Source organism: Sinohyriopsis cumingii, chromosome 11 (genome assembly GCF_028554795.1).
Source record: "Sinohyriopsis cumingii isolate HCF-2022 chromosome 11, ASM2855479v2, whole genome shotgun sequence".
Lineage (NCBI taxonomy): Eukaryota > Metazoa > Mollusca > Bivalvia > Unionida > Unionidae > Sinohyriopsis > Sinohyriopsis cumingii.
Window position 1 is genome coordinate 13,486,978 of NC_142971.1, and position 16,689 is coordinate 13,503,666.

Consider the following 16,689-nt stretch of genomic DNA (forward strand, 5'->3'; position numbering starts at 1 on the left):
AAAGATAATCAAATTTTGAAGAAAAAAATCTGGAATGGTGGATTCCAAAAGAATTTGCAAGACTTTCAAATATTAAATGGATATGATTCAGAGTTTACATTTTGAAAGAAATTATTTATTAACTGTTTCTTCATGAATATTTACCTGATTACATTAACATTAGGAACATAATCTTCACTACTTCTCAATTCCAGCAGTTCCAAAATGACTCTGTGTGTGTGTGTGTGTGTGTGTGTGTGTGTGTGTGTGTGTTGTGTGTGTGTGTGTGTGTGTGTGTGTGTGTGTGTGTGTGTAAATGCAGGAAGAAACTCTTACCCATTACATCCCCATACCAATACCAGGTAGCACCAGTTGTTAACCAGCTTAAGCAGAGTATTACATCAGTGAGCATGCACGCTTGGTGGGAGGTGTGGGATGGTTTACTAGTAACTTTAGTGGTTAAGCGTTATTTGAAAAACATAATTTAATAAAACTTTGCTGTATCTTTCAAATACATTCCTCTATCACATTAGCATTAGAAGAATAGGTAATAGGAGGAAGAAATTCAACAGCATCCAAGTTCGACCAATTCAAAGGGATCTAAATAACCTTTAAGGATAGATTGTTCTCCTAGTATGAAGGTAGAACAACCTACTGTCACATAACCCGTGACCATGACACTAAGATAAGGAGAACACAAAATGACCTCTCCTTTCTGACCAACAAAACTTTGGCAAATCCAGCAAAAATACTATGTCCATGCCTGTGATGAGATTGTGCCAACTTCAAATGGTCTGGTGGTTATCATGGCTGTGACGAGATTGTGCCAACTTCAAAAGGTCTGGTGGTTATCGTGGCTGTGACAAGATTGTGCCAACTTCAAAAGGTCTGGTGGTTATCGTGGCTGTGACGAGACTGTGCCAACTTCAAAAGGTCTGGTGGTTATCGTGGCTGTGACGAGACTGTGCCAACTTCAAAAGGTCTGGTGGTTATCGTGGCTGTGATGAGATTGTGCCAACTTCAAAAGGTCTGGTGGTTATAATGGCTACAGCCACTGATCTATACCACTAAAGTTTCATCTCTATGATGGTAGCTTCCAGAGACAGAAACTCAAGAGGACAGACTGTGCATACCAGACAATGCTTCGGGTATATCTCACACCAAAACATTATATTCGCAAGCAAGACTTTCAGAGATTGCTGTAATTTTATTAGCAGAAATTCTCATTAGGCATGATGGGTTTTATCCTCTTTTCATGACTCAATGAGAAGACATTTTCACAGTTCTTTGCAGTGCAGTTCAAATCAAATTTTAGAAAACAGTCCTGGACTTACATCCTGGACTTACATAGCTGCCGATCTCGGGGTATCAATCAAGGAAATTTCATGACAATGTTCAGATTGCTGCAGGTGGCAACTGATTCTTAGGTATTAAACCCAGTTGTGTCACTAGGACCACAGAATCATCTAAACTGGAGATAGTTTGGGTCCATAGAAAGTGCTGAGGCTAATGCTATCAAGAAGCATGTCTCGAAAAATACCAGTTTTAAAGAGTCTCTGGCTAACCTTGCAAAATTCTCTGAGTTGAACCAAGTCAAAACCCATGAAATATTCCATTTAGGAAAAATGGTGAGTAACTTAGGCCTATTCAGATCTACATTGGCCAGCAAGTCTGACCAATCCTTGTTTGTTCTCTCATGAAGCCTGAATGTGTTGAAATCATGAAGTGATATCCCATAATAGTAAATTGAGCTAACTTTTTCTCCTTAGAAAGCAAAGAGAAAAGCCAGCCACCTGAGAGATCAAAAAATTCAAAGGGACAATGTTTTTGTTTTTCCACCAGTCTCTGAATACTTGCCACATCCCATGTAGGCTTTCAAAGCAGGGTTTTATTTTGCTCACAAGATTCTCTCCATGACTGAAGGTTGAAACTCCTTTCTATGCAAGGTTTTCCTGACAAGAGGCAGACATGAAGAAGCCAGTCCAGGCAGGGATGAAGTACCTCTAAGCAGGATTGATACTGCTGAGAATATGTCTGATTTAAACCATTTCTTGAACTTGGAACAGGGGAATAGAAGCTCCCAGAACAGAATAAAAGCTGGGTGATTTGATCACAACTGCAAGCAAACTGTCCAACATTTCTCACCCTGGTTCTCTCACAAAGAACAAAAGCTATTCAATATTGTTTATATGATGGGCATGCTCTGCTGGGTTCCAGTTGCTACTTACTATGATAAGGAAAGGTAATAAAGGTAGACCCACAACCAGATGAATTGGTGTCCATACAAAGCATGTCTGATTTGGGCTTCTTACAGAAATTCTTGCAGTATCCATCATTGAAGGACAATGTAAATGGGAACAGAGCTGGATTAAAGATATATGAAGTCAGTGCGAAACAACTTGGAACACACATTTGTTCTGCAGGAAAAGACTAATCCAAGCATGATAAAAGTGGAGGAATCTGGACCCAAATGGGAGACTCAATGAGCAGAGGATTTTGCAAGTCATTGAAGACACTGAAAGACTTGGAGAAAGATCAACTTTGTTTCCCTATACCCTAATTAAATGACCTCTGACACTAAAAAAATCAGTTGCCATCCAAAGACTTGTTGCAAACGAGTCTGTTCTTGTTCACCAGTTGTTGTTGTTCTAGGGTTTAACGCCATTTTTCAGCAGAAGATAGGATATACATGGTGGCCAGTATAACTGGTGAGGAAGAACCCTGGAAAACCCAGGGAAGAACCGCCAACCCATGACAAGCTACTGACAGGCTTTCCCATGTACCCATGCTAGCCAATCCTTGGACTCGAACCCACGCAGAGGTGAGATGGCAGTGATCCGGAACGGTGAGCGCTTTAGACCACTTGGGGCCCCTCTTGTTTAGCAGCTTACTGTCATCAATCCCACTGCCTCTGAACATCTCTCTTTTGTGCCAGAGACTGTAGGAGATGAAAAGGTGGAATGTAAGGTAAGGAGAGATGGAGGGACACCTCTTGCACCACCTGCTTTCTAACTTCTATCTGACCTCCCCCAAATGGCAATGTTTGTAATGCTAAAGAGTGATGCAGCTTCAGTGATGATGAACATAGAATAAAGTTGCATCATATCAAATCAAAGTTGGATAAAGCCATCACTGTAGTGACACTAGAATGTTTAACTGCCTTCTTAATCCCTTTAGCTATCCAGGCCACTGACTCCTATGCATGCTTATCTCCCACATCTGAGTTAGGCAAATAGTCACAAATGATTTTAAATCAAACATCGATAACTTTGCTACCAAACTGCAGACATGCTTCAAAGTTTCCTCAAATACTTTGTTTTCAATTTTATCAAATAGTGAAGTTGATGGCATATGTACCGCTGACATGTTCTTATCAACTCTCTAAATGTCAGTGTTGTATGTGTCCAAGTGTGTGGTACCATCCTGCATTATACAACACAGTCAACACAGTAAGAGGTTTCCAAAATCAAAAGGCTCTTGAATTCCCAGGTTCATGGACTTCTGTCTCAAATCATTGGAAATCTTGCTGACTTTCAACTGTAGAAGATGGTGAAATTATTTATTTTCTTACTCATCCTCAATATTAAGAAGCACTGACTTTGTAGTTTTGGCTTTTTATCAGCAGATGGAAGCGGTGGACATTCAGACTGCATTAAGATAACTACATTTCCTCCACAGTAGCCTTGAAACTGAATTCCACCTTCTCCATGGTGGGATGAGAATTAATTGTCATGGGGGTGGGGACCTCATCTGACAAAGTGTCATATCTGCATATAAAATACCAAACAGCATAGATGTAACCCCAGCATTGTTCTTATTTGTAGAGCAGTATTTTTTATTAGACATACCAATAATGTCTGGCTTCCCTGAAAGTACTGAAAGTCATACAAATGATAAAGTATTAAGCTACCAGACTGGAAAGCCAGAAGGAAGGCTCTCAGGAAGGCCTGAAGAATATCTGGACAGCAGGCTGGTACAAAGGCCTGATTGTCAGCTGGAAGGCTTGCTGGCTACCCAAATGGAGGACCACTTAATCTATTATGGTTCCACGTTCAATGAAATGGATGGCCAGAAGTAGATACATGTATATTCCATTGCCAAAACCGATTTCTAATCACCAGGATGGAAAAAAGACAAATACAGGATGACCAACAAATGGAATGGTGGTATGCGGCACTGATGGTTTGAAACCCACATCAAGACAAATCATTCGTAATCATACCCATTAAATACAGGATGACCAACAAATGGAATGGTGGTATGCGGCGCTGATGGTTTGAAACCCACATCAAGCCAAATCATTTGTAATCATACCCATTAAAACTCTTTAGAAGCAGCAATGAAAATAGATAATTTTGATCGTTGCCAGCACAGGTAAGACTGACACTGGGGATATCTATAGGAAGTGGCATTACCTCAGATAGCTTGATTTCTTTAAAGATACCTGGTTGGCTACAAAGATATACTGACTTATAACTGCCACTGACCTTTAGATAACCATGCTCAACAGACTGGGCATGAAGTTCATTCCTTCATCTCAAAGACTCCAAAGAGAGTAAGAAAACGGTCTTGAGAGTAAGATTAGCAAAGGAAGCTTTAACCAAAGGCTCATAGATGGTTTTAGATGAAAGATTATTGGACACACAAGAAGTTCAATTCTGGCACAAGTGAACAAGACACTGGTCTCTGCAGCTCAAAATTCCTTATAAAGTTGGCAATGTGAGAATCCAAACCAATGGCTGGGCCTTAGAAAACGTGACTGTGTTAGACAGGGCTGCCTTATAGCCCCTGACGGTAGAAACCACTTATTATTTCTCATCAAAACAAAATCAAGTAACTCAACCTAAAAAGGGATAGCTTGGATCAACACATTTCCTACCGTAACAAAAGCAAAAGTCTCTCCACTCTGCATTATATACCTTGGACATGGGTCATATCTAGCTGAATGAGTCATTTGGCAACTTTGCTTGAAAACTTGTCCTTGTGAGTGGATCACTTGAGATGAGCCAAGCATGAAGATGGAGAATTGGTGGGCTGTTGGATGGAAGGAGCCTTCTGGTGAGGTTCCAAGTGAGCACCAAACCCTAAAAGTGAGCTTTCCATGAAGTGGGGTTCATGGACATGCATGGGGGCTCCAGACCAAAACTGGTCTAAAATTTTCCCACCAGTTCCAGAGCTGATGCAAGTCTGGTTCTCAAAAAATCTGGGCAATCCCTATCCAGTTTGCAGTTCACCAAGAGGAGAAACTGGAGAGGGCACAAAGTAAAGTCTTAACAGAGCAAGGTTCACTGTGGTGTTCAAGGTCCCCAGAAAGAAATATAGACAAGAAGGCAATCATTGATAGCTCTCAGTGCTTCCAACAAGGTCACTTTGTCCTGTGAGACATGGACTATTTCAGTTTGTGAGAAAATTCAACCCAAGTTTACAAAATTCTGGGATGGGAAAAGCTCTGATTTCTTTAGGATGGGATTGCAGTTCTCTCCTGCCAGAATGGCATGAACTACCAGTTGCTACCTGTTCTGTACTGCTCCCCCCCTCACAGGATGAAAAACTTGTTCTATCAAGCCACCAAGTTATGTACCTGGAGAAGGTGCTAGTCTCCCCTCACAGGATGGAAAACTTGCTCTATCAAGCCACTGAGCTATGTACCTGAAGAAGGTGCTAGTCTCCCCTCACAGAATAAAAAACATGCTCTATCAAGCCACTGAGCTATGTATATGTACCTGGAGAAGGTGCTAGTCTCCCCTCACAGGATAAAAAACTTGCTCTATCAAGCCACTGAGCTATGTACCTGGAGAAGGTGCTAGTCTCCCCTCACAGGATGAAAAACTTGCTCTATCAAGCCACTAAATTTTGTACCTAGAGAAGGTGCTAGTCTCCCCTCACAGGTTGAAAAACTTGCTCTATCAAGCCACTGAGCTATGTACCTGGAGAAGGTGCTAGTCCTCCCTCATGGGGGGGGGGGCACATCTCAATCTCCCCCCACTGGGTCTGGAAAGGGCACTGCTCTTCTCCTGCAGAAGGGCATGGCTCACTTTCTACTGTACAGGCTGTTCGGTCCTCCTGGGTGGCCTAAACAATGCTCCATCATGGTCATTCATCCTTTAAGGAAGAGCTGGGACCCCACAAGTCCCCAGGCATTATACTTCTCTGAACAGACTGAACCCAAACAGAAAGGGCTAGTTATTCCTTTCTGAGACCCAAGCAGCCTAGAAGCATGAGTACTGGCATGAGGTCTGTGTTATGTTCTGGATTCTTTCCAGAACTCTCTGTGGAGGTTCATCAGTGGGAGGATGAATTCTTATTATAAGGACAATGATAATTCCATCCCCCAAAAAGTTATAATATCAACAGGTAATGTTTTAATGATATTAAAATGTTGTGATTTACTGTAGATGCAAGCCAATGCTGGCTATATTTTGTCATATAAAGCTGACCCAATATTTTAGCATGCATATATCAAGGTGAATGAACATTTATACTGAAAATACTGAAGCATGCACTAAAATTACCACAGAACATTAAGAATTACCTAGCATTAGATGGGATATTGGTTGATGACTTGGGTACATATAAATAACTGTGGGAAAAAAGAAGAGTAGATTAACAAGTGTAGTCAATACAAACTAAACTACAATTATAATTACAATAACTAACCATCACAAATCCCAATGCTATTCAACTGCATATTATTCCAGTCCCCACTCCAAACCACAACCCAACCCTGGTATTCACCCACCCCCATAGACTGTAGCCCAGAGGTCACAACATACAACTTCTTATTTGTATGATGCATCTGCCTCCCATTATTGCATACACAAAGTTAGGTTGTAAAAAAACTAAATGTCATTGCAATTGAAATTTCTATACACCATACAGAAGCATCCTCTACTGAACAAAAGGGGCGTCATCTTCGCTCCCATCCCTCTGGCAGATGACAATCCAAGGGCAAGAGTTACAAAATTTCAAGAATGTTCACCCAGGAGTTAAAGAAATGATGGTTGGGCATAAAGAGAGACAGGTGGAGGATGTTAGGATGTTACAATATCCCCAACACTATTTTTTTTTAAAGCATGGATATAACAAGTGGTGCTAGCTGGGCTGCTGATGTAATTTCCATGCCTGAGCAGTTATACACATGTAATACACAACATGATGCTAGCTTGGCTGCTGATGCAATTTCCATCTTTGCCTGAGCAGTTATATGCCTGTAATACACAACATGATGCTAGCTTGGCTGCCGATGCAATTTCCATCTTTGCATGAGCAGTTATACACATGTAATACACAACATGATGCAGGCTTGGCTGCTGATGCAATTTCCATCAATGCCTGAGCAGTTATATGCATGTAATACACAACATGATGCTAGCTTGGCTGCCGATGCCATTCCCATCAATGCCCGAGCAGTTATATGCATGTAATACACAACATGATGCTAGCTTGGCTGCTGATGCAATTCCCATCAATGCCTGAGCAGTTATATGCATGTAATATACAACATGATGCTAGCTTGGCTGCCAATGCAATTCCCATCAATGCCTGAGCAGTTATATGCATGTAATACACAACATGATGCTAGCTTGGCTGCCGATGCAATTCCCATCTCTGCCTGAGCAGTTATACACATGTAATACACAACATGATGCTAGCTTGGCTGCCGATGCAATTCCCATCAATGCCCGAGCAGATGATCCTGGCATAACTCATACACATGCAACTATGTCCCATGTCTTACAGCAGCCACTATTTCAAATCACTATCTTAATCAACAAAGGCAATTGTCAATTGTTCCACCTACTAGTACAGTGAACTCCTCAAAACCGAAACTCGAGTATACCAGAATCCCTCCCAAATTTTCCTTTTTAAATATCATAATTATTTTTTCCCCCAGTAAACTGAAACCCCTGAACTCCCAATATCAAAACAAATTTGGATCCCAAATTTCAATTCCACACAAAAAAAAATATACAGCTCATTTTAAACTTGGATATGTATTTTAGCTGCTAAATTCCTGGCACACACTTGACCTGATTAATTATGGTGAGAAAGTACTGCAGTAAGCTTGTCTGAGAAACAAAGACCTGGAAAATGTCTTAAGGAAATGCTGGGTTAAAACAATACTAGACACATGTGCTGATACAGATGAGGGCTTACCTGAAATCATTGCACCATTAAAAAATAGCCAGCTTATAAGGCAAATTATTAATAACAAAATGTAGGTATGTCATTTATGAATGACAATGTTGATCTGCCCATCATGTAATTGTAACTCATGCTATTTATTTGTATACATGATCAATTGAACATTTTTCTTTGTTATTGTAATACCCTATATACTCATGTATAAGTCAAATAATTTAGGAAGAAAATAAAAGCCTGAAACAAGGGGAGTGGCTTATCCAAGGAAAGACTAGACTGTTCTATAATGTACAGTACTTACACAGTGCAAATTGTGCTTAGCATCAATTACATCCTTGTTTATTGCCAAAAATATTAGATGTAGATCTTGCCCTATTCACTGTTTCTACCAAATCACATTCTACTGCGTCACATTTCAGTTAAATGTACATATGGTAGCTGTTTCATTTATGCCGATTCACGCTCTCATGAGTTAATCTTTTTCATTGAATATAAGTGATCTTCCAAGTACACAGTCGCTAAATGGCCACACTATGAACCAAGCTTAGTTAATTTCCATCCAATAGTTTAGGAGAAGATGTGGTTATGGATAGATGGACAGAGACAGTGGGTATCAATATGACACATATTATTAATCTTAGTGATAAAACAAGATGGACAGAGACAGTGGGTATCAATATGACACATATTATTAATCTTAGTGATAAAACAAGATGGACAGAGACAGTGGGTAACAATATGACACATATTATTAATCTTAGCGATAAAACAAGATGGACAGAGACAGTGGGTATCAATATGACACATATTATTAATCTTAGTGATAAAACAAGATGGACAGAGACAGTGGGTAACAATATGACACATATTATTAATCTTAGCGATAAAACAAGATGGACAGAGACAGTGGGTATCAATATGACACATATTATTAATCTTAGTGATAAAACAAGATGGACAGAGACAGTGGGTATCAATATGACACATATTATTAATCTTAGTGATAAAACAAGATGGACAGAGACAGTGGGTATCAATATGACACATATTATTAATCTTAGTGATAAAACAAGATGGACAGAGACAGTGGGTATCAATATGACACATATTATTAATCTTAGTGATAAAACAAGATGGACAGAGACAGTGGGTATCAATATGACACATATTATTAATCTTAGTGATAAAACAAGATGGACAGAGACAGTGGGTAACAATATGACACATATTATTAATCTTAGTGATAAAACAAGATGGACAGAGACAGTGGGTATCAATATGACACATATTATTAATCTTAGTGATAAAACAAGATGGACAGAGACAGGATGGACAGAGACAGTGGGTATCAATATGACACATATTATTAATCTTAGTGATAAAACAAGATCAAAACTTAAAACTATTTATTACAGCATGCCTAAATCTTATGCTGACTTGTGACACATACAGTGCTCACCCTGATAAAAGTCTAATTGCTAAATTAAAATGATTCAATTTCCAAGAACATAAAATAAGTAAACATTTTAAATTTTCTCTAATGTAGATCAAATTACAAAAATTATATTACTGGCATCTATTGTACAAAGTGGTGCCTTGTCTTAATGGAAAATAATAAGAATTATGGCAGATATGGTAGATTTACTTACTTGGATGTACTTCGGCAATGAGTTTGTGTTTCTACTCTGTCCCCACACAGCATGCTGTAGTACTGCAAATCCGAAACAAGCAAAAGATGAAAACTGATAAAAGTAAGCATAATGAAACTATATATAAATGGACTGAGAGCACATTCTAACCAAAAACCATACTTGTTATTAAACAAATATGAAAGCATGCACATATCCTGCAACTCTCTTTGATTTCTCATATAAATTTACGATTGATCAAATATACTGACTTGCAACATTTTTATACTCGTGTCAATTCACTACTGATCAAATGTACTGACCTGCAACTCTTTTACACTCATATCAATTCACCACTGATCAATTACAACTCTCTTTTATACTCATGTAAATTCAGCACTGATCAAATATACTGACTTTCAACTCTCTCTTTATACTCATATCAATTCACCATTGATCTAGTATTTCATTCATCTGCAACTGTCTTTAATACTCATATCAATTCTCTATTGATTGATTATACTGACCTGCAACTATTCTATAACTCATATCAATTCACCATCGATCAATTACAATCACTTACAACTCTCCTTTAATACTTATATTAATTCACCGTTGATCAATTAATCTGACTTGCAACTATCTTTTAATACTCATATCCATTCACCATCAATCAATTATATTGATTTGCAATTCTCTTTTATACTCGTATCAATTCACTATTGATCAATTACAATCACTTGCAACTCTCTTTTATATTCATATCAATTCACCATTGATCAATTATGCTAATTTGAAACCCTTTTATACTCATATCAATTCACCATCGATCAATTTTACTGACTTGCAAATCTCTTTAATACTTCTATCAATTTCATCATTGATCAATTATACTGACCTGGAACTCTCTTTAATACTAATATCAATTCACCATCAATCAATTATAATGGCTTGCAAATCTCTTTTAATACTTGTACCAATTCACCATTGATCAGGTATTTCATTCATCTGCAACTGTCTTTAATACTCATATCAATTCTCTATTGATTGATTAAACTGGCTTGCAACTCTTCTTTTTTACTTAATTCATCATGAATCAAATATACTGATTTGCAGCTCTCTTTTATACCCATGTCAATTCACCACTGATCAATTATACTGATTTGCAAATCTCTTTTATACTCATATCAATTAACCATCAATCAATTATACTGATTTACAACTATTTTATACTCATAAATTCATCATTGATCAATTATACTGATTTGCAACTCTCTTTTATACTCTTATCAATTAACCATAACTCAGTTATACTGATCTGTAACTTTTTTATCCTCATATAAATTACCATCGATCAATTATACTGACTTGCAACTCTTTAATACTCATATCAATTCACCATCAATCAATTATGCAGTTTTGCAACTCTCTTTTATACTGATACCAATTCACCATTGATCAATTATACTGATTTGTAACTCTCGTTTATGTTCATATGAATTCACCATCAATCAATTATACTGACTTGCAACTCACTTTTATACTGATATCAATTCACCATCAATCAATTATACTGATCTGAAACTCTCTTTTATACTCATATCAATTCACCATCGAGCAATTATATTGACTTGCAACTCTTTTATACCCATATCAATTCACAACTGAACAATTATATTGACTTGCAACTCACTTTTATACTGATATCAATTCACTATCAATTATACTAATTTGTAACTCTCTTTTAATACTCATATCAATTCACCATCAATCAATTATACTGATTTGTAACTCTCTTTTATACTCATATCAACTCACCATCAATCAATTATACTGATTTGCAACTCTATTTTATACTCATATCAATCCACCATCAATCAATTTTATTGACTTGCAAATCTCTTTAATACTTATATCAATTTCACCATTGATCAATTATACTGACTTGCAACTCTCTTTAATACTCATATCAATTCACTATTGATCAATTATACTGATTTCCAATTCTATTTTATACTCATATCAATTCGCCATCAATCAATTATACTGTCTTGCAAATCTCTTTTATACTCATATCAATTCACCATCAATCAATTATACTGACTTTATAAACCTACTCCTTAATTTATATATAAATCACCATCACTTATGGCCACGATGAATTCTGTAACAAATGAACTAAAAATCATTTTAGCACATGTTTGCTACCCCACCCCACCCCCCAAAAATAAAGAAGGGTGCCTAAATGAGGGAGAGGAAAAACAGGACAGGATACAACAATGCAGACTTCTATGATTCTTGATTTTTTTATTTACAAAAAATTGTTATACAAAAATCATGGTTCTGACACTTTTCTAAATATAAATTTCCAGGTCTTTTCCAGGTTTTTTCCAGGATGAAATTAATTTTTTCAAGGTTAACATATGACCATTACTGAACAGAATTAAAGAACATTTTGGATTATAAAACATGCATTTTCCAAATCTGAAGATGTTTCTCTTTCAAGACTCTCCAAAACATGTATGTTAGAAAAGACTATCACGTACAAAACCACAAAATGTGTCACACGAAACAAATCCGACTATATTCTTATAAATTGATATTTAAAGCCATTTCAATGTACAGAATGCAAATTCTAACTTTACTTTACTGACCTGCATTATGTTGCTACATGGAAACAATATAATGAGCATAAATTATTTTGTTTCCTTTCAAAACTTTAATTCTAAAGAATTCTAGAGCAATATATGTGCATATTATACAAAGCAAACATTTCCTATCATGGTATGAAAAAGACCCAATAAAAGCAAAGTATTAGATCTTATTCTGTAACAAAAAAAGTTTAACCCTGAATTTATGTGCGCCAATAAAATCACAAACAACATTTTTCAACCAACCTAAACTCCTTAAGATGATTTGTTTAAAAATTCAATCATTTAAAGATATTTACAAAAGTGTTGATTTGAATTTTAACAAAAGACCTTCAAAACTGTATATCATTGATTAAACAAGGATTGAATTTTCTGTAAAATCAACTTTTCTTGTAGTTCAATAAACAAGTACCCAAACCCGAATTGATATATGGGCTATTATGGTTTCTTAATATATAATAAAAAGGATGACAATTTCTCATTTCTCCAGTGTTCCATTTAAGATCTGAAACCAAAGCTTCAAGCTACATGTCACTGTGTAGTAGTTTTGCACCAAAGTTCAGCTCAGAGATTCAAAATTTTTCTAATCCGGGTTTCCTCTGACTATTTCAACCCCATTTTTCACATTTGGACATTTAGGATGGAGTGTGGGTTCTGAGCAATTACATATAAAAATTCTGGCATCTGCCACCACCTTAAGATTGCATACCAGCGGGCCTAGCAAATTTTAACTATGTTATATCGATAGCAAAATTATTTATTTTCTCAAAAATGGCAAGTATTATAATCGTTATGTCTTTAATCCGTTGAGAGACTTGATGAAACTCAGCACAGATGAAACCTGACCCAGTTCTCGCCATTTGCGTTAATAGTCAAGCAGTCTGGTTCCTGCTTCGTATGCTCCCTGTGTGAGAGAACACAGGTCAACATGGTAGTCACATGATACAACGAAACTCCAGAAGCTGGTCTCAGAATATAATGTTGTGCTCTTTCGTTTTTGTATTTTTATTACAACCAGTATATGAATTTCATTTCATTTCTTTTCTACAATATTTGAAAATTACGGTTGTGAGATTCTGTGTTATTGTGCGCCTAGCAATCAAAATTGCTAATACCAGCTCAGATTTCATCAACGCATTAGTTTTATCATCTTTCAGCATATTAAAGACATAACAATTTTAATACTCGCAATTTCCGAGAAAATAAATAATTTTTATATTGATTTCATGCAGGTATAACTCGATTTATAACATCATTTAAGTTTGCTAGCTCATCTGCTAAGCTGCTATGCTTTAACACCACCATGTTGGCCTCTTGTGATGCTCGACTGGTTTTCATACCTTCCATATAAAAAAATACAGATACTGAGCTGTCTGTGAAACAAAAAGTCTAATCCACTGAGCGTTTGGATTGTCTCAACAAATATATTTATGGCAAGCACCCAAATGATCCATACTGCAACCTCCTAATATTCTGGTTAGAACTCAATAAATTTAACTCATGCTCAGTTCAGTTCTGACTCAATTATGTAACTATTTCGGGTGTCAAATTGTGGAGGAAAATTCCCAGGTTTTTCCTGACTTTCATCAATATTTGCCAAATTCAAAGACTTTTCACAGTTTCCCGATTTCTCAGTAGCGTGGGAACCCTGAATTATTGGCATTTGATGCAGTTGATATGATGTGTTCTCAACAAAATAAAACTGATTCTGACTGAAGCTGCAGTGAGTCGCATTGTGTTTTTATTCAAAGACCAAAGTTAGCTTTCAGTGGTATCAAAGGTTTAATAGTGATGTATTTCAGCTCGAACCAGAAAACTCTCAAAACATTAAAATCAGTACTGGTTGCTGCCATGGTGAGTCTTATCTTTCTGGTGTTGATAAATCCTTGTATTAACCAAACTAAAAAGTCAGTAATTATTTTATTATATTAGTTGTCATTTACTTACTCACTGTTTAATTTCACCATATCTCAAGATTTCAAAGCTGTTATCACTAAACTATCTGTTCATATGAAGGAACATGCAGGGCAGAAAATTAATTTTCTTCCCTTGTAAGCAAAATTGGTGTATAATAATGACATGTAATCTGAGTGAATCTTAAAAACAGTGATGGTAGTAGTTTGAATAATTTGGATATAATCTTAGCAATAACACAAGGAGGATATAAATATTTCATAGCTTTGTAATATAACCATCCTGTAATGTGTAACATAACTGTCATATATTCATACTAATTTTGTATGTTTTCTTTACTTACTTCTTCACTCTGGTGGTATAACGGCAGGAATGTTTTGCTAAGGAGGTTGTAGACATGTTCATAGGCTCTAAATATGAAACAATAAAGTGATTAGTGTCATAAAAAATAAGTATAACAACACAATCACTCACTCAATATTTTTCTGTTTATTTTTAATGAAGCAAAACAAAATGCTTGATATGCCACAAAATTAAGCTATTAGTCTCAGCATAGTTTCAATCAATCAATCATGAAAAATACTTGTATCTCAATCATAACTGTTATTATAATTAATTACAAAAATACAACTGTCTAGAGTTCTCAGCATACTAGTCATCCCTACCATAGTCTTAATGAACTGTAAAAAAATCTGAACTTCATTAGTTTTATATTTTGATTAGAATGCTAGCTTAATCTATTAGTTCTTACTTTTAAGAAAATAAAGAAAAATAAGAGGTATCCTGTTTTAATGTGTACCAATTAATGGTATCATGTTTTAATGTGTACCAATTAATGGTATCATGTTTTAACGTGTACCAATTAATGGTATCCCATTTTAATGTGTCAATTAATGGTATCCCCCATTTTAATGTGTCAATTAATGGTATCCCCCATTTTAATGTGTCAATTAATGTGTGCAATAATTATACCAATTATATAATATTTAATTCCTTACATTAAACAAAATGAATAATATGTACATCTATAGCCATGATGTCTACTTACTTAAACAGAGGAGTAGAAGTTCTTAAGCGAATAACATGGTGTGGTGGACCCTCAATAACTGAAACAGAAATTAATACACAGTGTAGAACTCTCCATGCATTTGTCAGTACTAAGCAATATAGGAGTTAAAATTTAATGAAATCTTTTAACCATAAATTGCTATCAGTTTATTCAACATTTGCCACATCTTGCTCAGCTAGTTTAGTACCCATGTTAGATTACCCCTTGGGCAAGGAGCCAACTTTATTCATCTGTAATCAAAAATGGACAAAAGATTGAACAAATCATTGGTTAGTCCAATATCCTCTCTTCCATGATAATGCAGTGTACTAGTGATCATGAAATCGATGGTTTAAATTGTGATTGGTGCTGACTGTTTCTTGTCGAAAAGTCAAAGGAAGTCAGCTAGTGATGTATGGATGCCTACAGTCATTTTAGCAAAAAATGTTCTTGTGTGCACCAATGTCCTTGTACACCTTTACGGTCATCTCATATAAGTGATATTTCCACCAATGCTTGTGAGAACTGTTTGTACCTGTGGGCGTATTTTAATAATATACAGACATGCAGGTTCAGCAGATCTGGGCTGGAATGTAACACCTGTTGCATTATTTTCTGGAGCAGATGAGGGAATATCTTGATTTCCTGGCAAATCTGTTAAGAGACTGATGAAGCCACTGATCAAAAAGTTCCAATTTGAGTGGAGTAATCAGGTAGAAGCGATGCTGTTGCTTCCTCTATCACCTTCAGATCCTGATACATTGGAGAAGAAATGTATAAATTTGTCCATTCAGGAAAGAACACTGACTGTCCTGGACTTTGAATCTGGTACTAGTGAGACAAAGGTCGGGATTTTAGAATTGTCAATAGGTTCATCACAGGTCAATCTGACTGGGTACCTACTGAGTAAAACTGAGGGATAAGATCATTCTGTAGGTATTAGTCGGTTCTTGCAGGACAAGTTCATCAATACATTAGCTGGCCTAAGATATGTCAAACTTGGACATAGATCTGTCATTGAAGACACAACTTTAGAAAATCCCAAACAAGAATACAAAGGTCTGTGGAATGGGATCCACCTTGCCGTTTGATATAAATCACCACAGTGAAGTTGATGAACAGAATAAGAATTCCATTCACATGTAGATTCTTCAGCCACAAACAAAAATCTTTCAGAACGGTCTACATCTTGAGAATGTCGATATCTAAACAACGATCCTGAGGGGGCCACACTCCATTGATACCCCATAATGATAAAAGTTACCCCTCAGTCCACTGTGTTTGCATCTGTACAGATTGTAGTGGTTGGAGGTTGTACTTGCAGAGG

At 36.5% G+C, this 16,689-nt stretch overlaps 1 protein-coding gene across 6 annotated transcripts in view; it reads right to left on the bottom strand.

Annotated features, from left to right (window-relative positions):
* The window catches only part of LOC149787630 (sorting nexin-14-like), a 128,106-nt gene that overhangs the window by 56,845 nt on the left and 54,572 nt on the right, over positions 1-16,689 (bottom strand). For 5 of the 6 annotated variants that reach the window (XR_016424079.1, XM_089973805.1, XM_089973803.1 and 2 more), the window contains 4 exons: positions 15,363-15,420; positions 14,658-14,724; positions 9,771-9,832; positions 6,512-6,559 (listed from right to left, as the gene is read on the bottom strand). Coding sequence is in view for 5 of the 6 variants with exons in the window: in XM_089973805.1 (XP_089829931.1) it covers positions 6,512-6,559; positions 9,771-9,832; positions 14,658-14,724; positions 15,363-15,420 (235 nt within the window). In the remaining variant the exon portion in view is untranslated. The remainder of the gene's footprint in view (positions 1-6,511; positions 6,560-9,770; positions 9,833-14,657; positions 14,725-15,362; positions 15,421-16,689) is intronic. The other variant, XM_089973804.1, reaches the window with a different exon arrangement.